This window comes from Dasypus novemcinctus, chromosome 3 (assembly GCF_030445035.2).
Source record: "Dasypus novemcinctus isolate mDasNov1 chromosome 3, mDasNov1.1.hap2, whole genome shotgun sequence".
In the NCBI taxonomy this organism is placed as follows: Eukaryota; Metazoa; Chordata; class Mammalia; order Cingulata; family Dasypodidae; genus Dasypus; species Dasypus novemcinctus.
The window spans coordinates 92,923,607-92,948,560 of NC_080675.1; the positions used below are offsets into that span (position 1 = coordinate 92,923,607).

The 24,954-nt window shown below is 52.9% G+C and overlaps 2 protein-coding genes across 10 annotated transcripts in view; both read left to right on the forward strand.

The window, feature by feature from the left end:
• Nucleotides 1-12,968, forward strand: part of ACIN1 (apoptotic chromatin condensation inducer 1) — a 31,977-nt gene extending 19,009 nt beyond the window's left edge. For 2 of the 5 annotated variants that reach the window (XM_058293728.1, XM_058293730.1), the window contains 11 exons: nt 2,859-3,000; nt 6,465-6,507; nt 7,384-7,517; nt 7,651-7,767; nt 8,305-8,446; nt 9,180-9,325; nt 9,924-10,031; nt 10,171-10,278; nt 10,526-10,850; nt 10,953-11,053; nt 12,020-12,968. In XM_058293728.1, the coding sequence (XP_058149711.1) occupies nt 2,859-3,000; nt 6,465-6,507; nt 7,384-7,517; nt 7,651-7,767; nt 8,305-8,446; nt 9,180-9,325; nt 9,924-10,031; nt 10,171-10,278; nt 10,526-10,850; nt 10,953-11,053; nt 12,020-12,346 (1,693 nt within the window). In that variant the 3' untranslated portion in view covers nt 12,347-12,968. Of the gene's footprint in view, nt 1-2,858; nt 3,001-6,464; nt 6,508-7,383; nt 7,518-7,614; nt 7,768-8,304; nt 8,447-9,179; nt 9,326-9,923; nt 10,032-10,170; nt 10,279-10,525; nt 10,851-10,952; nt 11,054-12,019 lie in introns of all 5 variants that reach the window. The other 3 variants (XM_004474552.4, XM_058293727.1, XM_058293729.1) reach the window with 3 other exon arrangements.
• An 890-nt stretch (nt 12,969-13,858) lies between these two features.
• CDH24 (cadherin 24) lies at nt 13,859-24,330 on the forward strand. 5 transcript variants are annotated; one of them, XM_058293733.2, is made up of 15 exons: nt 13,859-14,077; nt 14,684-14,837; nt 15,402-15,467; nt 15,648-15,972; nt 16,157-16,451; nt 16,613-16,732; nt 16,807-16,974; nt 17,131-17,318; nt 17,714-17,967; nt 18,911-19,047; nt 21,506-21,627; nt 21,709-21,820; nt 22,085-22,333; nt 22,879-23,939; nt 24,044-24,330. In XM_058293733.2, the coding sequence occupies exons 4-14, from the start codon at nt 15,772-15,774 to the stop codon at nt 23,376-23,378; spliced, it is 2,346 nt and encodes a 781-aa protein (XP_058149716.1). In that variant the 5' UTR covers nt 13,859-14,077; nt 14,684-14,837; nt 15,402-15,467; nt 15,648-15,771; the 3' UTR covers nt 23,379-23,939; nt 24,044-24,330. The 5 variants fall into 5 exon arrangements, with proteins under 5 accessions (XP_058149716.1, XP_058149715.1, XP_058149718.1 ...); XM_058293732.2 differs by having other exon boundaries at nt 14,700-14,837; XM_058293735.2 differs by having other exon boundaries at nt 14,700-14,837; nt 16,271-16,451.
• Nucleotides 24,331-24,954: the final 624 nt, after the last annotated feature.

The window sequence follows — 24,954 nt, forward strand, 5'->3', positions numbered from 1 at the left end:
GGTGCAGAAGGGAGTGCCTTTGTAGTCAGCATATAAGCATCTACTGTGTTTCAGAATACTTTTTTTTTGGATGGTTAGGATCTGCTTCCCACCTTCACATTTGGTCTAATAAAGATGCCCGTGATTAATATTTTCTGCCTAGCAGATGCCTCACCCCATTCTGCACCCCGCACAACACAATTCTCTCACTTCGGTATCTTCACGAGTCCTGCCTTATCTACTTCAGAGCCCTTACTTGGAGCCCTTGCTCCAAGAATTGGCCTTCATGCTTCAGCTACCCAAGGTCCCCTTGCCCTGTTTCTCCTTTTCCTTTCTGGCTCCAGTGGTCCCTGGGGCAGGGTGACCTTATTAAAGACTGTGAAATAAAGTTGTCTGTCATCTCTTCAGAGACCACCCCACCACCACCACCACACCCCTTCTACTGGTACTTTTAAAAGGAATTCTCCCTGCTTAGGCATTTCCCTCCACTGTCACTGGAGAAAAGGTTCGAGTATTAGTACATGATCATTGCCAGGGGTGTGCAGCCAATTAACTATAGTGATTGGATAGTGCCAAGTCCCATCCCACCTCCCCACCTGGAGCATGTACTGGCTGATGTGGTTCAGTGTTCCATGCCTGGCTTCCTGGGTTGAGGGTGGTGGGCCATAAAAACTGCTCATGCCCCTCCCTTCCGCATCTCAACTTTGACTTTGTTCTTTTCCTCCTTTAAGCCATTTTTCACTCAGCTCTACTGTGTTCCTTCTACTCTGGAATCTTCCAAGCAAGCAGCTGTAACTTTGTATATCCTCTTCATCCAGGCTTCCCGCCCCCCCCCCCCCCCCCCCCCCCCGAAAACTAGGAGAGAGCACCCTCTCCCTGTGCGGTTAGGCCCCGGTAACTATTGTAACCTGAGAAAAGAAGGAAAAAGGCCAGGCTTATTGAGCCACCAGTCTGCTCCCTGTGGCCTGCCAGTGGCTAAAAACCTTGCTCACTCAGCTCCCTCCCTCTTTTCTTTCCCCTCCCCTGCTGCAGCAGGGCCCTCCCCCATCCGCACACAAGGGCTGCTGGGTAAGTGGCAAGATGGCTCCCCTGCATGTCTCCGGCTGATCGCTGCCGCTCCGCCAATACAATAGAGCCAGCCACTACCAGCAGCCTGACCCTCTTCCTCCTCCTCTTCCAGAGAGATCAATCCAGCTGAACTCGGGGTTTGCCGTGAGGACTTAACGCTTATCTCTTAAAAACCAGATCTATTTTAGCCTCCCCTCACCACCACCTCCCCTTCCATTTACCATTTTTTGGATCCCCAGTTGGTGCATCTCGATTTTCTCTCTGGATCGGGTGGCAGGGGAGGTGGTGGTGGGATCTTGGGACAAGGAAGGTTTTTTTCTTTTTTAATTTTTTAGGATTTTCTTTGTTTGGTTTTGTTATTTCTTCCATTCCAGAAAGGGATAAACAGCACTTCCAGGGGGAGAAAAAAAATCATGTTATCAGAAAGCAAAGAAGGGTGAGAGCTTCACATTTCCACGTATCCTTTTTCCCCATCGCTGTAGCCCACTTCATCTGCCTTCTCTTTCCCATGGCTTTCATTCTGACTTTCATTTTGGTTAGTTTTCAGTCATTCTGTTTTCCCCTTTGTCCTTCCTACCCGATTTCTAATTGGCCCCATTTGCCCTCTCTGTGTGAGAAATAGGTATTTTTTTGAAAAGCATTTTCTTGAGATGTAGGCAATTAAGTGGTGTGTTTCTGTGGGGGCCTGTTAGCTGGGGGCACAGTTCTGATTTTCCCCTCCCCCTTTCCTGTACATCCTTCCCCAACTGCTTTAGGGAGACTGTTTTGACCTCTGAGGGTCAGCCTGCTGGGAATGATGAATTTTCTGGTGACGGTAATCTGCTTGGGGAAGCTTGGTTTCCCCTGTCCTGAGAGTTAGGCCCCTTATCACCTTGATTTGATCCCCCCACCCCCACCCCTCCCCATATTTAGGGGTGGGGATAAATTAGAGAAGTTAGGGATGAAGTCAGAAAAAGATGGGAAGGTAGTTATCTGGTGTTCTTTCCCTGAAACTGAAGACAACTTGTGTGATTAAGAGCTGGGAGTGGGGTCAGTGTTTATGGGGGACGGTGTGCCCTGACTTGGGAGGCCTGTTCCCACTGTCTCTTATAAGTTGGAATGAGGGGATGGGAGAAACTGGGTGGAAGCTGAATGTAAGAACGGTTCCTACACTTTGAACAGGTAAAAAGTGACCTGATTATTCTCCGAGCTTTTGTACTCTCTTCAGTTTTAGTTTTTTCTTCTCCCAGCTGCCTCCACCCCCACCATTTTCCCTGCTCCTCTCCTCTAGAGCCTCTGGGTCAGCTGGCCTTTATTTATTAAGTAGTTGATTAAACACAAGGTCGGGATCGTTTGCCACAGCCTTGACCATCGCCATACTTGTGTTTTTAAGGAATTGGGCTTCCTTTAATTTCTAATGCAATTTTGTTAAAGAGGCCTGAGACCAGGGAATAGGGAGGCCACAGGCTTGTGGTCAAATCATAGTCACTTTCGAGGGACTGTTTCAGAGGGGGATGTTTCTCCTCTTCATGTAAAACTCTGGTGAGTCACCTCAGAACAGTTGGGAGTCCTAACCCCACACATTAACAGCTTTATCCCATCTGGACAGTGGGTGGATGTGTTTGCCATGATCCATGCTGGTTGCCCAAGGAAAATGGTTTCCCACTTTTCCTGTGGAGGCTGGTTTCTTCTGGACTGATCTGAAAAGCAGCCCCCTCAATCCCACCCAAGTGATGAGGCAGGGGGGTTTCCTGATTCAGAAGCTAATGTCTTGCTTTCTCCCCCTTGATTCTTTCCTACCCTTCCCTCCCATCCTCTCCCCATGCTGGCAGTGAGGAGAAGGAGGAAGTGACCATGGACACAACTGAAAACAGACCTGAAAATGAGGTTCCAGAGCCCCCTGTGCCTATTGCCGATCAAGTCAGCAATGATGACCGCCCAGAGGGCAGTGCCGAAGATGAGGAGAAGAAAGAGGTAAATATCCCAGCCACCTGTTGGGGTGGGCGGGCAGGGGTGGACCTAGGGGAAAGAGTAGGTCTGGTAATCCCTGTTACACTGTGGGGTAAGTTAAAGAAGGGACTAAGCAGGGACTTGGATCAGAATAGGACCAAGGGAGAACTTGCTGGTTTAGCAAGGGAAACCCTTGCAAGGGGGTAGGGCTCATTCATTACCCTCTCCTTTGTTTGGGGAGTAGTACAGTCCAGACCCCTAGTAACTAACTGGAAAGTCAGTTAATGTTCCTTCATCTAAGTCCTAGGCTCAGCTTTTTCTTCTGTCTTCACACAAGCTTCTCTGGGGTAACTCCTTTAGCTTTCCCTCCTTTTTAAAAGCCTGATGGAGCTCAGCGCCATCTAGTGGGCTTTGGTAGTTCCCAACAGACCAGCCATGCTGAGGAATTTGTTTTTCATCTGCCCCCCAGTGGTCTCATTGCAGAGATGTATCCACTTAGAAGCCACAATGTGGGGTGAGCCATTCATAAGGCCCCTTCTCCATATCTGTGACTCTAAACCTCCTTTTTTTAGCATATAATGTTGTGTCCTGCGCCCAATTCGGGGATCTTCCCCCATCAGAGCTAGTGAAGTCTTCTTGGCTCTTAGAGTAACAGAGAAAGAATTAGCTGGGTTTGGAAGTAGGATAATGGGTGGGAGGGACTGTTGCGTGTGTAGCCTTTCTCTGGTGTGTGTTGCGGGGGTGGGGGCCGGTGAAAGTGATTTGATGTGCAGAATATTATTTATTACAAGGTCCTTCTTCCCCGTAAAACTTTGTCCAAGTACCTCATGTACGGTAATCCGCCCGTAAAATATAACCCTGCCCAACTGGCCAATCGCTGATGCCGCCTCTTCCTCTGGACCCACCCGCTGCTACTGAGCTGCCCAGTCAGAGCCGAGTCTGCTATCCAGGTGTCTTGGCCAGAGGGGGGCATGTTTATGGGCTCCTGCGATGGGCCCCCTTTTGCCTCCCTGTCTTGCTTACATCAGGGGGCCAAGAAGAGCACTGTTCTGGAGAGACTTGTATTGAGAAAGCAAAAAACATTCGGAAAGGGGTGGACTTGAATCATCTCCCTACTTGGGACACCCCAAGAAGAGCTTGTATCAGTGCTGGGGCGCCTGCCCACATGCCCTTGCCCTTTTGAGGACTGTGGGTTGCCTTGTTTGCTACAGACTGTTGGGACCCCCATCTAGGGCATCAAGACCTCTAAAGAGTCAATGTTTGTGACCACAGTGCAATGCTGTAAAATTCTGAGTGGGGCCCTCGGCTTAAGCTGTGACGACTAGGAACCCTGCAGAGGAGTCTAGGGTCTGAGCCCCAGGGATTTAATGCTGATGACAGCCCAGCCCATGTATCACCACTTGCTCATCAGATGGACTTTCCTTTGGTCCCTGTTGTCCATGGTGAAGGGCAGCATGTTGATTGCTCCAACTTCTCCTCAGTCCCTGGAGGCAGGGGCTCATCCATTCACGTGACTGGAACTACTGTCTCAGCTGGAGTCCCTGAGGAAATGCCACACACAACTCGCAGAAGAAAAGTATTCTGACCTTGCTGCTGATTATGTGCCAGGTTCTGGGGATACCCACCTACTATCCCCAGGCTACCTGCATCAGAGGCTCCATAATCCCACTTGATGAGAGGACCCCCCTCCCCAGTTACAGGCAGAGGAGAAAGGGACTCCGGAGTCATCACCTGCGTTCCAAGTATGGGGTGGTGTTACTGCTGCAGTTTGCCACTGGTGGACATAGAGTTCTGCCTCTCACGCTAAAAGGCAAGGACCTGCTTCTCACAAGCCATCTCATCAGGGACTGCAAGATGATGCCCCTACAGGCTGGGACTGATGTCACTCCCCTTTTCCCCCTCTGCCCCTTGCTGAGCCTGGCCACCGCCAGTGAACTGTCTTGACATCATGGAAACTGGGCAGCGTCCCCCCACACGTTTCCCTCCCGCCCCCCCTGCGCCCCTGGGAGGACTCTGGCAGTGCCGTGCTGACTACCACGCCGTGCGCCCACCTTTTTTGCCAACCCAACCCCCCACCAATTGCACAGCGCCTAGCAGGGAGGGCTCATTCTGATTGGACCGGCGGTTGACTAGATACAGTACACAGTGAGGTGCGATTGGCTGAACTGAAGATCCCAGGTGTGAGATGGTACCTGGAACATTTGTCATATTCCTAGTTTATTTTCTTCTTTATTTTCTTCTTTTTTTCTCTCTCTCTTTTTTTATTTTTAACCTTTTATTTTAAATTTTTCTTTAGTTTTCTGATTTCTTTATTGGGTTTATTTATTTATTTGATTCATGTTTTTCCTGTTTTAATTAAGACCTTTTTTTTCTCACTAACTTACCCATCAAGAGCGGCCCAGCTAGGGGTCAGGCTGGCCCTTAACGGAGACCAAGGAGACTTGGTTAGACGACATAAACGGGGCTGGGGGGTGGATTGGAAAAGGGAATTTCATCAGGAGGGTTTGGCCCTACCCTTTAGAAGGGTATAGGGTAGTCTTAGTTTTTCCAGAAATAAGCATTTGCATTAAAAGTTTCTATTCTCCTAGTCTCTGTCTCTGTCTCTCTCTGTCTGTCTCCCTTTCTTGTTGATCTGTTAATACTTCCTTTCTACCACTGGATATTTGGGGTGGGAACTGAAAGCTGCCTTCTAGTAACTGGCAGAGCCCCTAAGGCTTGAGTCCCAATTAGAGAGGAATCAGTAAGGCTCTGCTAACATAAAGTGGTTGGCAGGTTTAAGAATCTGCCTGTGGACAGTCTGCCCTTAATAGAAACCTTCCTTTTCCAAAAATGTAAAGACTCCTTTAAATTCTTTCTGCAAGCACTTGTCTTATGTGCCTCATCTCTAGTGGGTCTGGTACTGCCCTGTTACACAGTAGGGGGTTGGGGGGCTACATAGTCTTTAACAGCCTGCTATCCATATGACTCAAAGCCATTGTCAGGGAGAGTCTGGCTGGCATTGAGGAAAGGGGAGGGTAGCCATTCCTAAGTTGGTTTTCCTTGTTTTCATGTGCTTTCCTTGAGTTATTAGCAAAGAGAGGCCCGGGAGAAGGACTAGATTTCCCAATCCTGAGCCTTTGTTAGGCTTGGCATCCTGTTAACCCATAGAGACAGTGGAATAGGGCATGACCAAAATCTTTGAAGGGCTGGGAGGCTACTGAATTTCAATTTGAGCTTATTTCTGGTTAAGCTAATACACAGGTGTAGTATGGACTAGATGACTTCCCTGCTGTGATGTTTGGTTTTATTTTTTTCTCTAACTTGCATTTATTCCGCTTCGTTTTTGCCGTTTGCCGCTTCTGTTTTGGTCTCTGTCTGTCACTGTGTCTCTCTCTTTGTGTCTTTGGAGCTTATGCTAAGACTGCCCCATCTAACCTCCTTCCCCCCTTTCTGTGGGGTGTGTCTCTTTCTCTTCCCCTCCCCCCCCCCCTTTTTTTTTCTCTATACAGAGCTCGCTGCCTAAATCATTCAAGAGGAAGATCTCCGTTGTCTGTAAGTCTAGCCCCAAATTTCTGGTAAACGTCAGAGAGTGCCATAAAAACCAGAGTTGATAGGGAAAATAGATTCAGTGGCATTCTTGAGATGTCCCCTCCCATCCCATCCTTCCTCCAGCAAATCTGTATCTTCTTGGAATATGATGGGGTTTTATTTTAAAATCAAAACTTTAGACAATCAATGCCATATTCTCCATCGTATTCTTATTTCTGACAGGGTACACTGGGAGATATTTCATTCCATTTCCCATTTAATCCTAGACATGGCATATTCTTTCAGCTATCTGGACCCTCAGGGCCAGGAGTGGGTATGTGGGCCTCCTTTAAAATGCTGGGGATTCTTACCATTTTACATTTTATTCTTAAAGAATATCTGAGGAAATGAGAGCACACCACACCAAAAACAGTAACATTTATAACATTTTCTCAAAGAAGAAACTAAGTTTAGATTGACAAAAGCATAATAGATCTTTGTAACTTAAAACTCAGAATGTGAAAATTATTCTAAGGATGACTGGATCACATTATCTATCTTCAATTATTTTAATCTGGATTTTCGTAACCACGTAATCACATGAACTTCTTAGTCTGTATTCCCCACTACTTTAGATATTTCTACTTACCACTAAATGTTTAAACTAGTCACCCTTCCCTCGTTGCCTTCAGAGAGCAGTAGTTTCTATCTGTCAGGTAATGGCAACACTCCTCTTTTTCACTTTGAAGCCATGTTTTCCCCAGTCCCCAAATATGATTTCCATAAATTAACCTTTTATTTATTAAAACTTCAGCCAACAGCTACCTGGTGGGTATTGTGGCGTGAACCAGCAGAGGGCCTAAGGCCATCTAACTGTTGGGTACTGTTTCTTGGGGACAGCAGCTACCAAAGCGGTTCCAGCTGGAAACAGTGACACAGAGGGGGGCCAACCTGGTCGGAAGCGGCGTTGGGGAGCCAGCACAGCCACTACACAGAAGAAACCTTCCATCAGTATCACCACTGAATCACTCAAGGTGAGGTGGGAGGAGCCGGGGAAGGGAGGATGAGACCTTTTAAGGTGGGAGTAGACATGGGCCCAGTGTAACGGGGTGGGTGGTATCTGTGTCCCAGAGCCTCATCCCCGACATCAAACCCCTGGCGGGGCAGGAGGCTATTGTGGATCTTCATGCTGATGACTCCCGCATTTCTGAGGATGAGACAGAGCGTAATGGTGACGATGGGACCCATGACAAGGGACTAAAGATATGCCGGACAGTTACTCAGGTAAGACTTCTGTCACCCCATTGTGTGGGGAGGGGGCTGTGGAGGCAGAGCAGTCAACTGAGAAGCTAAGAGTCCTATGAGGTAACTCTCCCTTCTCTGCAGAGGGTTGGACTGTCTTGCCTCTTGTGCCTAAATTCATGGTCAGTGGATGACCAAATTGGCCTGCTGCCTACTGTTGTAAATAAAGTTATATTGGAACATAGCCACACCCCTTCACTTAGTCTTGTCTAGGACTGCTTTTGCCTTACAGTGTCGGAGTTGAGTAGTTGCAATAGAGATTATGGCTCACAAAGCCTAAAATACTACTTTCCCTCTAAAGAAGTTAGCTGACTCTTGCCTTAGTGTTCCTTCATGGCAAACTTGGAGCACAAACAATCCCATATCTGCTAGAGGTGAACTTAGTCATGGAATCTCCCTCTAGTGGAAAGAACATGGTAGGTTGATTTTAATACCCTCTCTCATCAGGCAACCTGAAGCTGGGAGAAATATACCAGTCTGATTTTAATAGGTCCCCTCTATTGTATAATGCTCTTATAGGTAGTACCTGCAGAGGGCCAGGAGAATGGGCAGAGAGAAGAAGAGGAAGAAGAGAAGGAGCCTGAAGCAGAACCTCCTGTAGCTCCCCAGGTTTCAGTAGAAGTGGCCTTGCCTCCACCTGTGGAGCATGAAGTAAAGAAAGGTGGGTAACATAGTATGAGTAAAACACAATGTAGCTCCCTGAATTCCCAGAGCACTCTCTTTAGACTTCTTTTTAAGGTAGTTAAAGTTTTCTTTTTGATTTATTTATTTTTAATTTTATTTATTTCTCTCCCCTTCCCCTCCACCCCGCCCCGGTTGTCTGTTCTCTGTGTCTATTTGCGTGTTCTTCTTTGTCCGCTTCTGTTGTTGTCAGCGGCACGGGAATCTGTGTTTCTATTTTGTTGTGTCAGCTCTTCATGTGGGCGCTGCCATTCTTAGGCAGGCTGCACTTTTGTGCTGGGCGGTTCTCCTTAAGGGGCTCACGCCTTGCGCCCATCAGCGCTGCACATGGGCCAGCTCCCCACGGGTCAAGGAGGCCCGGGGTTTGAACCGCGGACCTCCCATGTGGTAGACGGACGCCCTAACCACTGGGCCAAGTCCGCTTCCCAAAGTTTTCTTCCTTGTATGGTAGTATTTGATGTATCTCTCTTTATTTTCCCTTCCAATACATTAAACTCCTTGGGCTGGGTTTGCTTCTCTTTAATCTTTGGATGTCAGCAATGAGATGAGCCTAGCGGAGTACCTTGCACTGTATAGGTGCTCAGCACCTGTAGGTGGAAAAATAACCAGTAGGGAGTAAAAGAAAGGGAGCTTTACTATGAGAGAAGTGTTGGAGGTGAAAGCACCAGTATCGCCTCCCTACTGAAGGCCTTTTGTGTGCTTTCTTTTGGTAGTGACTTTAGGTGATACCTTAACCCGACGTTCCATTAGCCAACAGAAGTCTGGAGTTTCCATTACAATTGATGACCCTGTCCGAACTGCTCAGGTGCCCTCCCCACCCCGGGGCAAGATCAGTAACATTGTTCACATCTCCAATTTGGTAAGTCATTGTTTCCCATATTCCAACCAAATTTCACACGTTTGAACTTTAGACTCATGCTTTCTAGCTTTGACTCCTAGGGCAGCAAGTTACTCAGTCACTGACTTTGAGCAAAGTGCTTAACCAAACTTAATTTGTTTACCTCATCTGAAAAAATGGGCATTTGAAAAAAAAAAGTATCACCTTGTAAGATTGTTTGGAGGATTTAATATGATAATACAGGTAAAGCAGGGGTTTTTAAGGGGTCAGTGAGCTTGAATTTAAAATGAAAAAACATTCTTGTAGGGATGTGTTGGTGTGGGTGTGATACATTTATTAAATAATACACAATATAGTGTAGACTTAGTAAGGGGTCCGTGGAACAAAAAAAGGTTAAGAATCCCTAATGTAGAGCATTAACAGAGTGCCTGGCACATAATGTCTTAGTAATTATTACCACTGCTGGAAAGTTCCTTATATCTCTGCCCTCACATACCCCTTAACCTCTTGAACCCTAACCCTAACTCCTGTGACAGCAGTTTGGGAAATACTTAGACTAGTTACATGGTTATTTTTCTGGTATTCTTGAAAGTCCCTAAAACTCCATTTTCTTTGGCAGGTTCGTCCCTTCACTTTAGGCCAACTGAAGGAACTCCTGGGGCGTACAGGAACCTTAGTGGAAGAGGCCTTCTGGATTGACAAGATCAAATCTCACTGCTTTGTAACGGTGAGGGCAAGAAGCTGATTCTCTGGGTTGTAGAATATGTTTCCTTTTGTGACCAATGTGGGCAGGCTGAAGGACATCATGGCAAGTGGGAGGGCAGGAGACATGTTGTGACCCTCTGCCCTCCTCCTTCCTCCACCAGTACTCAACAGTAGAGGAAGCAGTTGCTACTCGCACAGCTCTGCATGGGGTTAAATGGCCCCAATCCAATCCCAAATTCCTTTGTGCTGACTATGCTGAGCAAGACGAGGTAAGAAACCTAGGGAAAGGGAAGAGGGGAAGGAGGGACAGGGGAGGTCACTGTCTGCTAGATTTCAGCCATGCTTCTTCTGGCCAAACCTGCATCATTGAAAGAGATTCTGTTCTTCCCTCTTCTCCCTCCCTTTGGGCTCCCTTATGAGCCACAGGGCTTCGGAGTCTGCCCCTGCTGCCTCCCCAGGCTCCTCAGAGTGATGTGGTCTCCATCCTGACTACCCTTGTCCCTCCTCTACCCACAGCTGGACTATCACCGGGGCCTCTTGGTGGACCGTCCCTCTGAAACTAAGGCAGAAGAACAGGGAGTCCCACGGCCCTTGCACCCCCCGCCCCCACCCCCAGCCCAGCCACCACAGCACCCCCGGGCAGAACAACGGGAGCAGGAGCGGGCAGTGCGGGAGCAGTGGGCAGAGCGGGAACGGGAAATGGAGCGGCGGGAGCGAACTCGATCAGAGCGTGAATGGGATCGGGACAAAGTTCGAGAAGGACCCCGTTCCCGATCACGGTCCCGTGACCGCCGCCGCAAGGAACGTGCGAAATCTAAAGAAAAGAAGAGTGAGAAGAAAGGTACTGTGGGGGCACACATACCCACTAGTAGGAGGGGAAGGTACCCAAACAGGATGGGATACAAGGTCATATGTGTTGAATATGACTCTCTTTCATTCTCAGAGAAAGCCCAGGAAGAACCACCTGCCAAGCTGTTAGATGACCTTTTCCGGAAGACCAAAGCAGCACCCTGCATCTATTGGCTCCCACTGACGGATAGTCAGGTGAGAGCTGCCCTTCCAGCCCTGCTCACAATGGCATTGAGGTTTGGGGTCAGTGCAAGGGGCAGGTTTGTATGACTACAAGAATGAGAGTAGACTTAAGATAATAAGGGAAGAACCTGAGCATCACAGAAAGAAGCAGTTTTAAGAACTAGTTAGGGGAAGCGGATGTGACTCGAGTTGGCTGCCCACCTACCACATGGATTTGGTTCCTGGTGCCTACTAAAGATGAGCAAGACAGCAATCTGACATGACAAGCTGGTGTGGTGAGCTTTGCAATGGGATGACACAAGGAAACACAATGAGAGACACAAGTGGAGGTGGCTCTACTGATTAGACTCCTCCCTTCCACATGGGAGGTCCTGGGTTCAGTTCCCTGTGCCTCCCGAAAAAAAAAAAAAGCCAGTTGATTAGTATGCCATAGGGACACCAGACTCTAGGGGTGAAGATGGACACAAAGACAGGAACTGAGGTTTGTGTGCCTGGGAAGCTGGCTGTGTCCGTCAGGCTACTTGGAGTTTGATTTTAGTTAACTGAGAAATTTTACCCATTTTTTCTACTTCTTAATTTCTAGAATTTTTACTTTTTGAATTGAGTTTCTTAGTAATGGGACTTTTGGGAATTTTAGCCTTATGGTATTGAACCAAAGAGAAGAGAGGTTTGTGGACATCTAGAGTGAAGGTAGCGAGGGGAATACCTGAGGTCAGACACAGGTGGTGCTGTCACCTGTGGTGGGTATAAAAGTTGCAATCTTGGAGGGACAGGGATGCTCTGAGATAGGGACAGATGCGATTGCTGAGCTTCCCTGCTTCCTGTTTAAGTTTTTTGTATTTTTTTCACACGGAAGCAGCAGCAGAGCTCACATTCACCCTGAGTTAGTTCAGAGCTCCAGACACAGGAACAAAATGGGAACTGATGTCGACAGAGCTAAGATACCTGCTTCTCTCTGCCTCTTCTGTCTGGCTGCAGATTGTTCAGAAGGAGGCAGAGCGGGCTGAACGAGCCAAGGAGCGGGAGAAGCGGCGAAAGGAACAGGAGGAAGAAGAGCAGAAAGAGCGTGAGAAGGAAGCTGAACGGGAACGAACCCGACAGCTGGAACGGGAAAAACGTCGGGAGCACAGCCGGGAGAGGGACAGGGAGAGAGAGAGGGAAAGGGAGCGAGACCGCGGTGATCGAGATCGGGATAGAGAGAGGGACCGGGAACGAGGCCGCGAGAGGGATCGGCGAGACACCAAGCGCCACAGCAGGAGCCGGAGTCGGAGCACACCTGTGCGGGACCGGGGTGGGCGCCGCTAGCTGTGAGAACACTAGAGAGAGCTGCAGGCATCAGCCACCCTGCTCTGAGAGGGTAGAGGCCACGGAGGGATAGGTACAATCTCCATCACCCTGGAACCAAGGGCCTTTCATACCATTTGCTCAGTGATGAATATGGCTGTCACCTGTCCCCACATAGCAAATGGAGCAGTGGCCATCTGTCACCCCCCACCCTCGTAACCTCTCTTGGAATTTAGCCTTAGCCCTCTCCTCCCTCTCATTTCCCATTGTTGTCTGTGAGAAGGGAGGGGAGAGCTAGGCTAGGGACGGAGGTGGTTGGCCCAGAGGTGGGTAACAGCCAGGTGCCCCAAACTTCTTGCAGTTTTTCTCCATCCTGCTCATCACCCCCCTTGGGTCCTCACAGCCTCTTGGGAACAGCCGGGGCCAGGACTGGGTCACCTATGAGCTGAATCAGCATCTCCTCCTGAGTCCCCGGGCCCCTGCAGTTCCCAATCTCTTCTGACCTGCAGCCCCTGCCTCAAGCTCACTGGTTCCACTTTATATCCACCTTTTCCTTTTGTTCAATTTTTATTTTTATTTTTTTTTATTATTAAATGATGTGGTCTATGGAAAATAATAAAAAAAAAATCTGACTTAGTTTTAACTACTGTGTGAGTGGCTTTCATTGGGCAGGGTCTGGATGAAACCCAAATCGACTTGAAGAGGATGCCTGTGGCATGGGGCCCATGGCTTGCACTCCATACACCCAGAGCAGGGACCACTTGCCGCCTTCCATCCTTGCCTAGGCTTTAACCAGCCTAAAGCTGTAGCTCTTGCTCCTTGGGGAAGACTCCCAGGGAAGTAGCAGTGCAGCGTCCTAGCTGTCCGTGGCGGCACCCAACAAGGTTAGGAGGGCAAAGCTCGGTTTCCGTTTCTAAGTCCTGTGGACAAAACATTTGGTCATCTGCTCGCCTCCGAGGTGCTTCCCAGAACTGCCACCAGGGGGCGACAACGGCTCGCCCAGTCGCTCGAAAACCCAGCTTCCCAAAAAGGCTCCACTCCCCACCTCTGTCCCCTCCCGCCAATGTCGTGCCTGCTTTCTTGGGCTGGCCCCCAGTCGGCGGATTCCCTGGGCCCTTGTGCCAGCCTCAAGCGCAACACAGCTAGCCTGCTGTCGTGCCCTGCACGGGGTCCCAAAATGCCACCGCCTATAAGCTGGGGTCCACACCCGCCCCAAGAGCCGGGCCGGGAGCGGGGAACCGGGCTTCTCCGCATCGGGCTCCGAAATCCCCGCCTCTCGGCGCACTCGCCCGTAGCCCGCTGCAGGGGGCGTGCAGGCCGCCTCGCGCACTCCCGAGCACGCTTCCCGCCCGCTGTTCGCGAAGGGCCCGGCGCCCGGGCCGGGGCGTGCTCTCGCTGGAGTGCCCTACCAGGCGCTGCGGGCCTGGTCCGCGAGGCGCGCCGCATCTGTATGCGCCCGGCAACCCCCGAGCGCCCAAGGGGCGGGCGCCAGGCGCCGCCCCCGCCCCCGCCGCGCGGGCCGGGCTGGCCGGGGAGGGTCGGAGGCTGGGCTCTCCTCTCCCGCGCGGCGCGGAGCCGCCTCGCTCCTCCGCAGGCGGAGCCTCCTTCCCCCGCCCCCTCCGTCTCGCTCCCTTGTTCTCGCCGGGGCTGCTCAGACCTGCAGCGGAGCCGCGGCGCCGGATCCCATCGGCTCGGGGCTGCGCGCCCGGGACCCGGCGACTGGGGCCTGACTGGGCCCCTCGGCTCTGCCAGGTAAGGCCTCCTGCCCGCGGGAGCCCAGGGTCGGGAACCCGCGGAGCGGCAGCAGGGGGCCGACAGCCTGCGGGTGTCTTCAAAGCGGGGCGCTCCGTGGCTGGGAGCCCAATGCCGGGTCCCTTCTCCCGCGCGCTCTCGCTTTGCCCTCTTCCTTCGCACCTCTCTCCTCTATTTCCATTTTCCTCTTCCTCTTCCTCTCTTTCTCTTCTCTGCCTGTTTGCCTTCTCTGTCCCTCCATCCCTTCTCTCTCCCTCTTGCCCTTTTTCCATCTCCTCCCTTCGCCTTTTTCTTCCTCTGCCTTTTTCTTTCCCCTCTCCCGCCTTCCTTTCCTCCCCCTGTGCCCTCGCGCTCTTCTTCTTCCCCTCCCGCTCTCCAGTTTACCACTCACTCGTCTGTCCCCCTTCCTTCTCTTCTCCTTCGTCCCGCCTCCCTCTCTGAACCCTCGGCTTCCCTCCGGCTTCCCTCTTCCCTCGTGAGGCAAAGACCGTCAGGTGTGTGTCTACTCTGGGGGAGGAGGGGCGGCAGCTACCTGAGGGGTCCCCCTAGGAGGAGGGCGAGGAGAGAGAGCAGTGGGAAGAATCCTCCCTAGCTCCTTTCCTTCAGCTTTTCCCACCCTCAGCGCCTCCTGGCTGCGTCCTCCCTGAGAATGAAGTTCCCACAGCTGGCCTGACTCCGGCAGCAGAGGGCTGCCCCTGCCTGCGCGACACAGACGCGGAAAGACTCTCTGCCCCCTGGTGACCCGTTCCCCAGCCCAGCGGTACCTATGACTCTGCTCTGCCTTTCAGGCACCCAGGCTGCCTTCTTTGAGCTTTTTCGTTCTGCCCCTTGCTGCCATTCTGTTTGTCTTGCGTCTAGACTTCTCTGTCCCGCCGGACAGTCCCTGAGTCTTGCTCTCACCCCAATCATGCTGTTTCTTTGGCTTCTGCCTTCACCCACCACCCATCCCCCATTCTCTTTCCCCTGCCCCCAACACTGTCTGTCCCCTCCTCTTCCAGCTCTGGCCCTCACTCTGCCTACTTCAAGAGCTGCAGCTGGCCAGGCGGCCTAGGGGCAGGGTCTGGAGAGGTGGGGAATCCCCCTGGGGGAGGGGCTCTTTCACAGCTGCCCATCCTGCCTTGGGCTGCACTCTTGTCATCTCTCATCCCGACCCCAGACACCTGAAGGCCAGCCTGACTAATTCCAGCCCCTTGAAGTTCCAGGCCCTTCCCTGGTAGCCCCACCTCCCCCAGCCCCGCTAGCTGCAAGGCCAACCTGGGAGGTCTGGGCGCAGGTCTGGGCTTCCAAGCTCTCCCAGCACTCCCTCTCCTGTTTTCTTCCCCAGCTCCCTTCTCCAGCTTCCCTGCTCAGAGTTGACTGACCGAAGATTTATCAGCTTAGAGGGCTGGAGGTGAATACAGGCAGAGTCTGGGTGGAGGGAAAGATCCAATTGTCTGCTCTCTGTTACTCTGGGTTCTGGGCAGTGGGGTGTCTGGTTCCTCGGATGTCTGGTCTTCAGCATCTAAATTGGGGTGGGGGTAGGGGATGTTGTAAGGGTTTCCTTGCCCCTGAGCAGCTACCTGTCCTGCAGGTGTGGATCCATGGGGTAGTCCCAATGCATCTGCCCCTCCACCCCAGCCAGCTCATGGGCTGCCCAGCCTGGCCCAGCCTCAACACCCAGGGCCAGTGAACAGAGCCCTGGCCAGAGCCCAAACATGTGGAGCCTGGTGAGGCTCCTACTGGCCTGGCTGGGTGGCTGGGGCTGCGTGGGACATCTGGCAGCTCCAGCCTGGGCCTGGGCAGGGTCCCGGGGCGGGCCAGGGCCTGGACTGCTGCGGACCCGAAGGAGCTGGGTCTGGAACCAGTTCTTTGTCATTGAGGAATATGCCGGTCCAGAGCCCGTCCTCATTGGTAAGGTAAGGAACAACCCTTGCCATATCTACCCTGAATCTTCCGACCCATAGGTCCTGCCCTGCAAATTCATCACTTTTACAGAGGGCTTGATCCCCCAGGATTCCCAACATTCCACCCAAACCCAGACTCTTTAGCCCTCTGACCCCACTCTTGGAGCAGTTGGCCATTTTCCCCCGGCCCCTACAGCTGCACTCAGATGTGGACCGGGGTGAAGGTCGCACCAAATACCTGCTGACCGGGGAGGGGGCAGGCACCGTCTTTGTAATTGACGAGGCCACCGGAAACATCCATGTTACCAAGAGCTTGGACCGGGAAGAGAAGGCACAGTACGTGCTACTGGCCCAGGCCGTGGACCGAGCCTCCAATCGGCCCCTGGAGCCCCCATCAGAATTCATCATCAAAGTGCAAGACATCAACGACAATCCACCTGTCTTTCCCCTCGGGCCCTACCATGCCACAGTGCCCGAGATGTCCAACGTCGGTGAGTGCCCGAGCTCTGAACTTCCCAGTTCCCACCTCCCAGAGTGCCCCTACCTCTTCATCCCCCATTACACCTGCCCCAGAGCCCGCCTTCTTTGACTAGGCCTCCCTCATATCTGAGTCCCCATCATTTGCTGAGTGGAGTGCTGGGATCCTCCACAGGGACTTCCGTGATCCAGGTGACTGCTTACGATGCCGATGACCCCAGCTACGGAAACAGTGCCAAGCTGGTATACACCGTGCTGGATGGACTGCCTTTCTTCTCTGTGGACCCTCAGACTGGTGAGGACAGATCTGGGGTACCTGGTGGAGCAGCCATGGGCGCAGATGCCCCCTGAACCAGTGTCTCTCCCCAGGAGTGGTGCGTACCGCCATCCCCAACATGGACCGGGAGACGCAGGAGGAGTTCCTGGTGGTGATCCAGGCCAAAGACATGGGTGGCCACATGGGGGGGCTGTCGGGAAGCACAACGGTGACGGTCACCCTCAGCGATGTCAACGACAACCCCCCCAAGTTCCCTCAGAGTAAGGGGCCAGTGCCATCTTACTCCAAAGACCTTTGGAGAACCCTCCCCTTCCCATCCTCACCCCAGGCAGACCCTGGGAGAGGGATCTGCTGGGGTGCAGAGAGGAGGGCTGAGGACCTCTCTAAGAATGGGTCTCCCTCCATTCACCCCCAAGGCCTGTACCAGTTCTCTGTGGTGGAGACAGCAGGGCCGGGCACCCTGGTGGGCCGGCTGCGGGCCCAGGACCCAGACCTGGGGGACAATGCCCTCATGGCATACAGCATCCTGGACGGGGAGGGCTCCGAGGTCTTCAGCATCAGCACGGACCCCCAGGGTCGAGACGGGCTCCTCACCATCCGTAAGGTTAGCTCCCTGTCTGCTAACACCTGCAGACCCACTTATGTCTGCCTCCTGCCCCACCCACTGGGCACATTTGTACCTGCTCTCCTAGAACAGACTTAGGCCCCTGTTGGAGCTTAGAGATCATGGTCTTCTCATCTTTCAGATGAGGGCCTAAAGCCCAGAAAGGTGAAGTGACTAGCTCAAGGTCACACAGCAAGTGTGTGATGGAGCTGGGGGCAGACCTAGAATTGCCAACTAAGTCCTCTGCCCCCACCCCGACCACCCAGGCCACTGGCCCTCCGGTGTCCACCTCTCCTCACAGGAAGCCTGAGCCCTGGATGCCCACCCCTCACGGGCCTAGGGCCTGCTTGGTTTCCAGATGTCCTCACCCCATTCTCCATGTCCCCTCACCGTAGCCCCTAGACTTTGAGACCCGGCGCTTCTACTCTTTCCGTGTGGAGGCCACCAACACGCTCATCGACCCAGCCTACCTGCGGCGAGGGCCCTTCAAGGATGTGGCCTCAGTGCGTGTGACTGTGCAGGATGCCCCGGAGCCACCTGCCTTCTCCCAGGCAGCCTACCACCTGGCTGTGCCCGAAAACAAGGCTCCCGGGACCCTGGTGGGCCAGGTCTCAGCTACAGACCTGGACTCCCCAGCCAGCCCAATCAGGTGAGCTAGATGTGGGAGGGGAGGAGCAGGACTCAGGGAAGGAGCACTGCCTCCTCCCCTCAGCGGCAAGCGGTCCCCCTGCCTAGGAGCCAGGCGGGAGGCTTGCTGGTTTGCAGGCCTGGGGGGTAGGGGAAAGTTGGAGGAACCTGGCTAACCAGCCCTCCCCACTCCACCAATCCCTCTGGAATCCAGAGTCTGGATGGATAACAGTGGCACCTCCCAGCGGTAGTACAAACAGATGTAGTGTCATTTGATAAGTACAATAGCTGTCACTGTTGGTCACTCCCTTGATAACTTTTCATTTTCATTCTCATGACCCACCCTCCCCATGAAGTAGGTATTATCCTCACCAATTGTTTCAGGGGTGAGGCTGCAAAAGGCTAAGGAACTGGCCCAAGGTTGCAGTTAGTAAGTGGCAGAACTGGGATTCAAACCCAGATTCGTCTGCCTTGAGCAGCCACTCTTTCTACTTCACTAGCGGGCATCCCTGCCACAGCTCTGAGAGGGAGGTGCTGGTACCTTTCCCATTTTGCAGTTGAGTGAGTAAACAGAGGTTAAAGATTTGCCCAAGGTCACTGAGTTGGTCAGAGGCAGAGCAGGGGCTAGAACAGAGGCCCCTGGGGCCCCAGCAGAGTGCAGACATCTAGAAAACATAGCTTTCTTCCCTCTTCTACCTTTTGTTCTGTCTCTCTTCCCCACCCCCAGGGAAACCCATCCCTCTGCATCTGAGAACAGGTGTTTAATACTCGTAACCTCCCAGGGATATGTGCCTTTTAAGGGCATCCAACCCAAAGCATGGTTCTGGGTGCATGGTACAGATTCTGCTCCAGCCCTCTGCCCAGATGAGCCGTGAGGCCCAGCAAGGCAACCAGCAGGGGGAGAGGTACCATCAAGCCCTGGTCCGGCTCCCAGGTCAGTCCCCGTCCTGTTGTCTCTTCCCCAGGTATTCCATCCTCCCTCACTCGGATCCCAAGCGTTGCTTCTCTATTGAGCCCGAAGATGGCACCATCCACACGGCAGTGCCCCTGGACCGTGAGGCTCATGTCTGGCACAACCTCACAGTGCTGGCCACAGAGCTCGGTGAGGAGGCCTGGGACCACCTGGAGGCCTGGGAGGAGGCAGCAGCCTCCTGGCAAGAGGAGCTGTCTCTGAGTGTGTGGAGGGGTATGGGGTGGACTGCTGCCATCGCATCCCCACCAGGATACGGCTACTCGTCCCAAAGCTGGATCCTCACCACCAGGCAGACGTCCTGGTCTCCTGGGATGGGCTGAGCGCTGTGGGTCTGCCTGTGCATTCCCCTGACTCTAAACTCACCTCTGACCTGACTTGCCCCAACCCAGAAGCAAGCCAAACCTCAGATAGCTCTAGCCCCTAACAAACCCCAATCTGTGTCCTGGCAGATCCTGCCCTGCCCACTCTGCTGCTTCAGGCTGGGAGCTGGGGGCCAGGGGAGGGCTGAGTAGGATGATACCCCTAAGCTACAGGAGGACTCCAATATCCCCTCCCAAGAAGCCCTGCTAGTGAGCCCCAAAGTAGGGTGAGGGGTCAACAGGATAGTTCAGCTGCCTCTGGGCCTGGCGCAGGGGGTGGAGCAGGGGTCAGCAGGCAGTCCTGTTCATGGAGGCAGGAGACCTCCCTCCCCTCTGTGAACTGTTCCTCATCACCCCAGCTCATGCCCCCAGGGGAAGCCTGCGTACTGTACATGGAAGTTGCCTTGTGTGTGGTTGTGCGTGTAGACCGTGAAGAGCTATGTGTACATGGATATGTCCAGTTAATTGTATGTGTACACACGGGTATGTACTTGTGTATGTGTATAGTTCTATATGATGAAAGATACATATACATACAACATACATATTTGTGAATATAAAGCTATACCTAGATATATGGTATATAGGTGAGTGTTCATATGTAAAGTTATATTTGTATTTTTTGTCTGTATGTGCAATTGGAAATATATGAGTGCTGCGTATAGGTAATTGCATATATTGTTTTGTGTATGTAGGTGTTTCTGGACAGATTATAATGCATTGATTACTTATAATGTGTCTGGCACTGTTCTAAGTACCAAATATGGGTTAATTCATTTAATCATCACCATAACTTTATGAGATAGATACTATTATTTCCCCTACTTTCAATGAGGAAACTTGGGCAAAGAGAAATTAAGTAACTTTCCAGGGTCATGCAGAGATTAAGTGGCGGAGCCATCAAACCCAGTCAGGCTGCAGAGTCTGAACTATCACCCCACTGCCTCTCATGTGCATTTAATTGTATATGTATAGTTTTATGTTTATTTATATGCAACTAAGTGTTGCATGGCAGTGTATGTCTGTAGTTGTGTTGTGTGTGTGAATGTCCCAGTATGTATATGTATGTTTGTGGGGCTATGTATGTAGATAGATGATAGATAGATAGATAGATAGATAGATAGATAGATAGATAGATAGATAGATAGATAGATAGAAATGGGGTATGTGTGTGTGTTATTTGGGGCTGCCTATGTATACATAGCTGTGTGTGTGTGTTGCCTCTCACTGTCTTCTTCCCCTCCTGCCAAATCCTCCGCCCCATATTGACTAGATGGCCCTGGGCCATTACTGCAGTGAAGGAGTAGACCTCATGTCCACCCTATCTCTGGGCCATCCAAAGCCCATTAGCCAGGCAGTCCACTCAGCCTGCCCTGCCCAGGGTGGAACCTCAGCCCCTTTCACCAGGCCCTACCAGTGCTTCCCCTGCCGAAGGAAAAGACTAAAGGAAATGGGAGGCTCAGGCTTGGAATGGGGAGCACTTGGGCAGGGATGCACATTTTCCATTTTCTCTTGGATGGCACTGGTAGTGAGGAGCCACCTGAAGAAGGGTTGGGTCAAGAGGGGGCCTCTGTCTGGCTGTGGTGCCCAGGCAGGCCTGGGCTCTGCACCCTTGAGACCATGCAGCTCCTCTCTCCCCAAGGTCACTAAGCTGTATTCATTCTGCAATACAGCCTCTCTCAGAGCTCTGATGGGGTGTGCATGTATATGTGTGTAAATGTGTGTCCATCCCACCGGAGCTGTGCATGGCCTTTGTGCACACTGGATGTGGACCCTGGGTGTGTAGTAGGTGATACTGCATCCACTCTATATTGAACATCCACTTCATGTATGTTGCATTTGTTTTAAATACTGATTGTACATTGGACATATGGTATGAATGTGTTCATCCCTTTCGTGGCTGTTTATGTACCATCTGTATGCACCCTCCATATGCCTTTCATTGATACAATATGTGCCCTGTATTTGGCCTATTGCATATGTACATCATGGGTTCTGCATTCCTGTTGACGTGGATGGTGTATTACACATGCTTGAATGTTGTATGCACTTGGTATTGTTCCATTCATTTCACAACTTGTATGCTACTTGTATATTGCCTGCATATTTCATGTGCTGCACTTGGATGTGTGCTGTATGTGGCATCCTGCCCATATGCAGTGTGTACTGCATGTAAACTGTTGTGTGTGGCGTTGGGGGGGATGTATGTGTTCATGTTCTGGCTTCAGACAGCTCCGCACAGGCCTCTCGGGTACAAGTGGCTGTCCAGACCCTGGATGAGAATGACAATGCCCCCCAGCTGGCTGAGCCCTATGACACCTTTGTATGTGACTCTGCAGCCCCTGGCCAGGTGAGTGGCTGAGGCAGAGGGGTTGGGGCCTCCAAGTCCACCACGTCCCACTCCATCCAAGCCCTCTCCTCTTCCTCCCAGCTGATTCAGGTCATCCAGGCCCTGGACAGAGACGAGGTGGGCAACAGCAGCCATGTTTCCATCCAAGGCCCTCTGGGCCCCGAGGCGAATTTCACAGTCCGGGACAACCGAGGTGGGTGGCCCGAGTACAACCACGAGCACACCTGCCTCCCTCTGTCCTCCTCCGCCAGCCCCCCAGCCCAGCCTACCTGACCCCTGCCCTCCAGTCTGTGCCCTCCACCTAACAGAAGGTAGGTGTGGATTTGCACTATTTTGCTACTGCTCTTTTAAGAGCAGCCATTGCTGGCCTTGCGCATGAGAAGCTGGCTCCATGGGCCAGACTGACCCTAAAAGGAAGTTGTCCTGGGAGATGCCCCAATATCTTCCCTTCCCACAGATGGTTCCGCCAGCCTGCTGCTGCCCTCCCGCCCTGCTCCTCCTCGCCAGGCCCCCTACCTTGTTCCCATAGAACTATGGGACTGGGGGCAGCCAGCACTGAGCAGCACTGCCACAGTGACAGTCAGCGTGTGCCGCTGCCGGCCTGATGGCTCTGTGGCATCCTGCCGACCTGAGGCTCAGCTCTCACCGGCTGGGCTCAGCACCGGGGCCCTGCTTGCCATCGTCACCTGTGTGGGCACCCTGCTTGGTAAGTCAGGCCACAGTGGGATATAGATGTGAAGCCCAGGTGCCCAAGGAGTATGGAAAACAGTGGGTCCGTGGACATGGGGAAATCCACCCTAGGGCTTAAAGGAACCCTCCTACCTGGATTTCCCCAGGATTTCTGCCTGACGCATCCAAGAGAAAAGCTCTGGCCTCATCTCCCTAACCTACCAACCCTGAATGATAGTAACAAGCCATAAAAGTTGTTTATTGAGTCCCTACTTTGTGCTAAGTACTGCTCTGGGCAAGTCACTATAGTATTTCATTTCATCCTTTCAATTTTTCTGAGGTAAATAGGTTTTCCATTTCCCACACTAGTAAACTGAGGGTCAAAGAGGTTCAGAGAAGTAAAGCAGTTCTCCAGGGTCACACAGCTAATATGTGGTAAAGTCAGGATTAAAGCTGAGATTTGCCAGATGTCAGACCTGTATCCTGTATCCCCTAAACGGTCTGCCCTTCAGTATGGAAACAGGCCGCCCTGTTTCCTCGGCGCCCGCCGGCTCAGCCGCCTGTGCGCGTCTCCCGCCCCAGCCCTGGTGGTGCTCTTCGTGGCCCTGCGTCGGCAGAAGCAGGAAGCACTGATGGTGCTGGAGGAGGAGGACGTCCGTGAGAACATCATCACCTATGACGACGAGGGCGGCGGCGAGGAGGACACCGAGGCCTTCGACATCACTGCGCTGCAGAACCCCGACGGGGCGGCCCTGCCGGCCTCCGGCCCCCCCGCGCGCCGCGACGTGCTGCCCCGCGCCCGGGCGCCGCGCCAGCCCCGGCCCCCGGGCCCCGCCGACGTGGCTCAGCTGCTGGCGCTGCGGCTCCGCGAGGCCGACGAGGACCCCGGCGTGCCTCCCTACGATTCGGTGCAGGTGTACGGCTACGAGGGCCGGGGCTCCTCCTGCGGCTCGCTCAGCTCCCTGGGCTCCGGCAGCGAGGCTGGCGGCACCCCAGGCCCTGCGGAGCCGCTGGACGACTGGGGTCCGCTCTTCCGCACCCTGGCCGAGCTGTATGGGGCCAAGGAGCCCCCGGCCCCCTGAGAGCCAACCCTGGCCCTGGCCCTAGCCCTGCCCTCCAGGTGGGGCAGCCCGCACAGGCCTTCTGAGTGAGCCCCACAGCGTCCAGGCAGGCAGAGGCAGCAGCCCAGGGGCCCCCACCTGCCCCCACCCCGGTGTCCCTCCTCCCTCCTTTCCCAGACGACCTCGCTCTTACCTCGTTCTCCTGACTCGTCTGTACGTCTCTCCAGGGCTCTGTCTGCCTGTGTCTGGGCCTCTCTCCGGCCCTGTATGTGACACTCCCCTCTGATGGCCCCTCTCTCTGTCTGGGTCTCAGTTATGTGACTCTGACTCTGAATCTCTCTTTTGTCTCACTGTGATTTCTCTTTTTCCGTGGCTCTCTGTTTTTGTCTCTCTCATACACACTCTCTCTGTTCTGTTGCCCACACACATGCTCTGTGTCTGTCTCCTGCCCACATACCCCCTCCTTCTGGGTCCCTGTGACTGGCTTTTTGGTTTGTTTGTTTTTTCCGCTGTCCATCCCAAAAGCAAGAGACCCTTCCAGCCACTGCTGCCCACCCTCCTGCAGGGGATGCTCTGCCCCAGGTCAGTGCTCCTACACTGTGTGCGACACACGGGGGTTGGGGACGGAGCCCCTCCCCCACTCTCCCCCACTCCTCACCTCTGACTCTGCTTTCCTGTCCTTACAGACCTGCCCGCATGGTTCCATCCATCACTCATGGCCTCATCCTGGCTCCACTGGCCTCCAGCAACAGAGAAGGAGCCGGCCCTGCCTCCCAGGGCAAGAGCTCCAGCCCCTCCACTTGGCCACCTCGCTGGAGCTCTGCCCAGCTGTCAGCCTGCCCCGGGCATCCCAGCTCCGGGCATTGTCTTGTGTGCTTCCCAGGCCCCAGGGGGAAGGGGAAGGGAGAAAACAATGGGGAAGGGGGAAAAAGGGAGGAAGGGGAGGGGCCTCCATCTCTAATTTCATAATAAACACTTTATTTTGTAAAACTGGAGTCCTGCTTATATTTCTGCACTCAGGTTAGTATATGGACCTTCACTCTGCTGAAGGGCAGGAGGAGAGACCTAAGCTTATTCCCTCCCTGGCTTATTGTCCTTTCTCCTTGAGGGCAAATCCACCTCAAGTTCCCCTAGAGAGAGGAGGGTTTGGGTTCATTCCATATGGGGAATAAGGAGATAATGACTCTGCTCACTACCAACAACTACTCTGGGTTCCCCATTGACATCAAACTGTCCAAGGAAAGTAAGGTGTAGGGATTAGCCAGAGGAGAAGGTGAGAAGGAGAAATAGAGGATGAAAGCTACTGAAAGAGAAGAGAGGATGGAAGAAGAAAAGATTAAGAGGACGAGAAAGGGGATCCAGAATAGAGAGAAATTGGGGGTGGTCTGCAGCGAAAGGGGTGAGCCAGCCTCTCCTGGGGCCTGTTTTGTCCACAGAGAAAAGGGCAGGCAGGGGTGAGATGGCATAGTCACACTGCCCACTCCCTACTCCCCGTACCCCCCAGTCCATGGTCTTACTTTTCCCCAGGCACAAAGGAGGATGGAGAGGGACCAGGGAGGCAGGCTCTCAGGGGCAGTCAATGAGGGGTAGGGGCTGA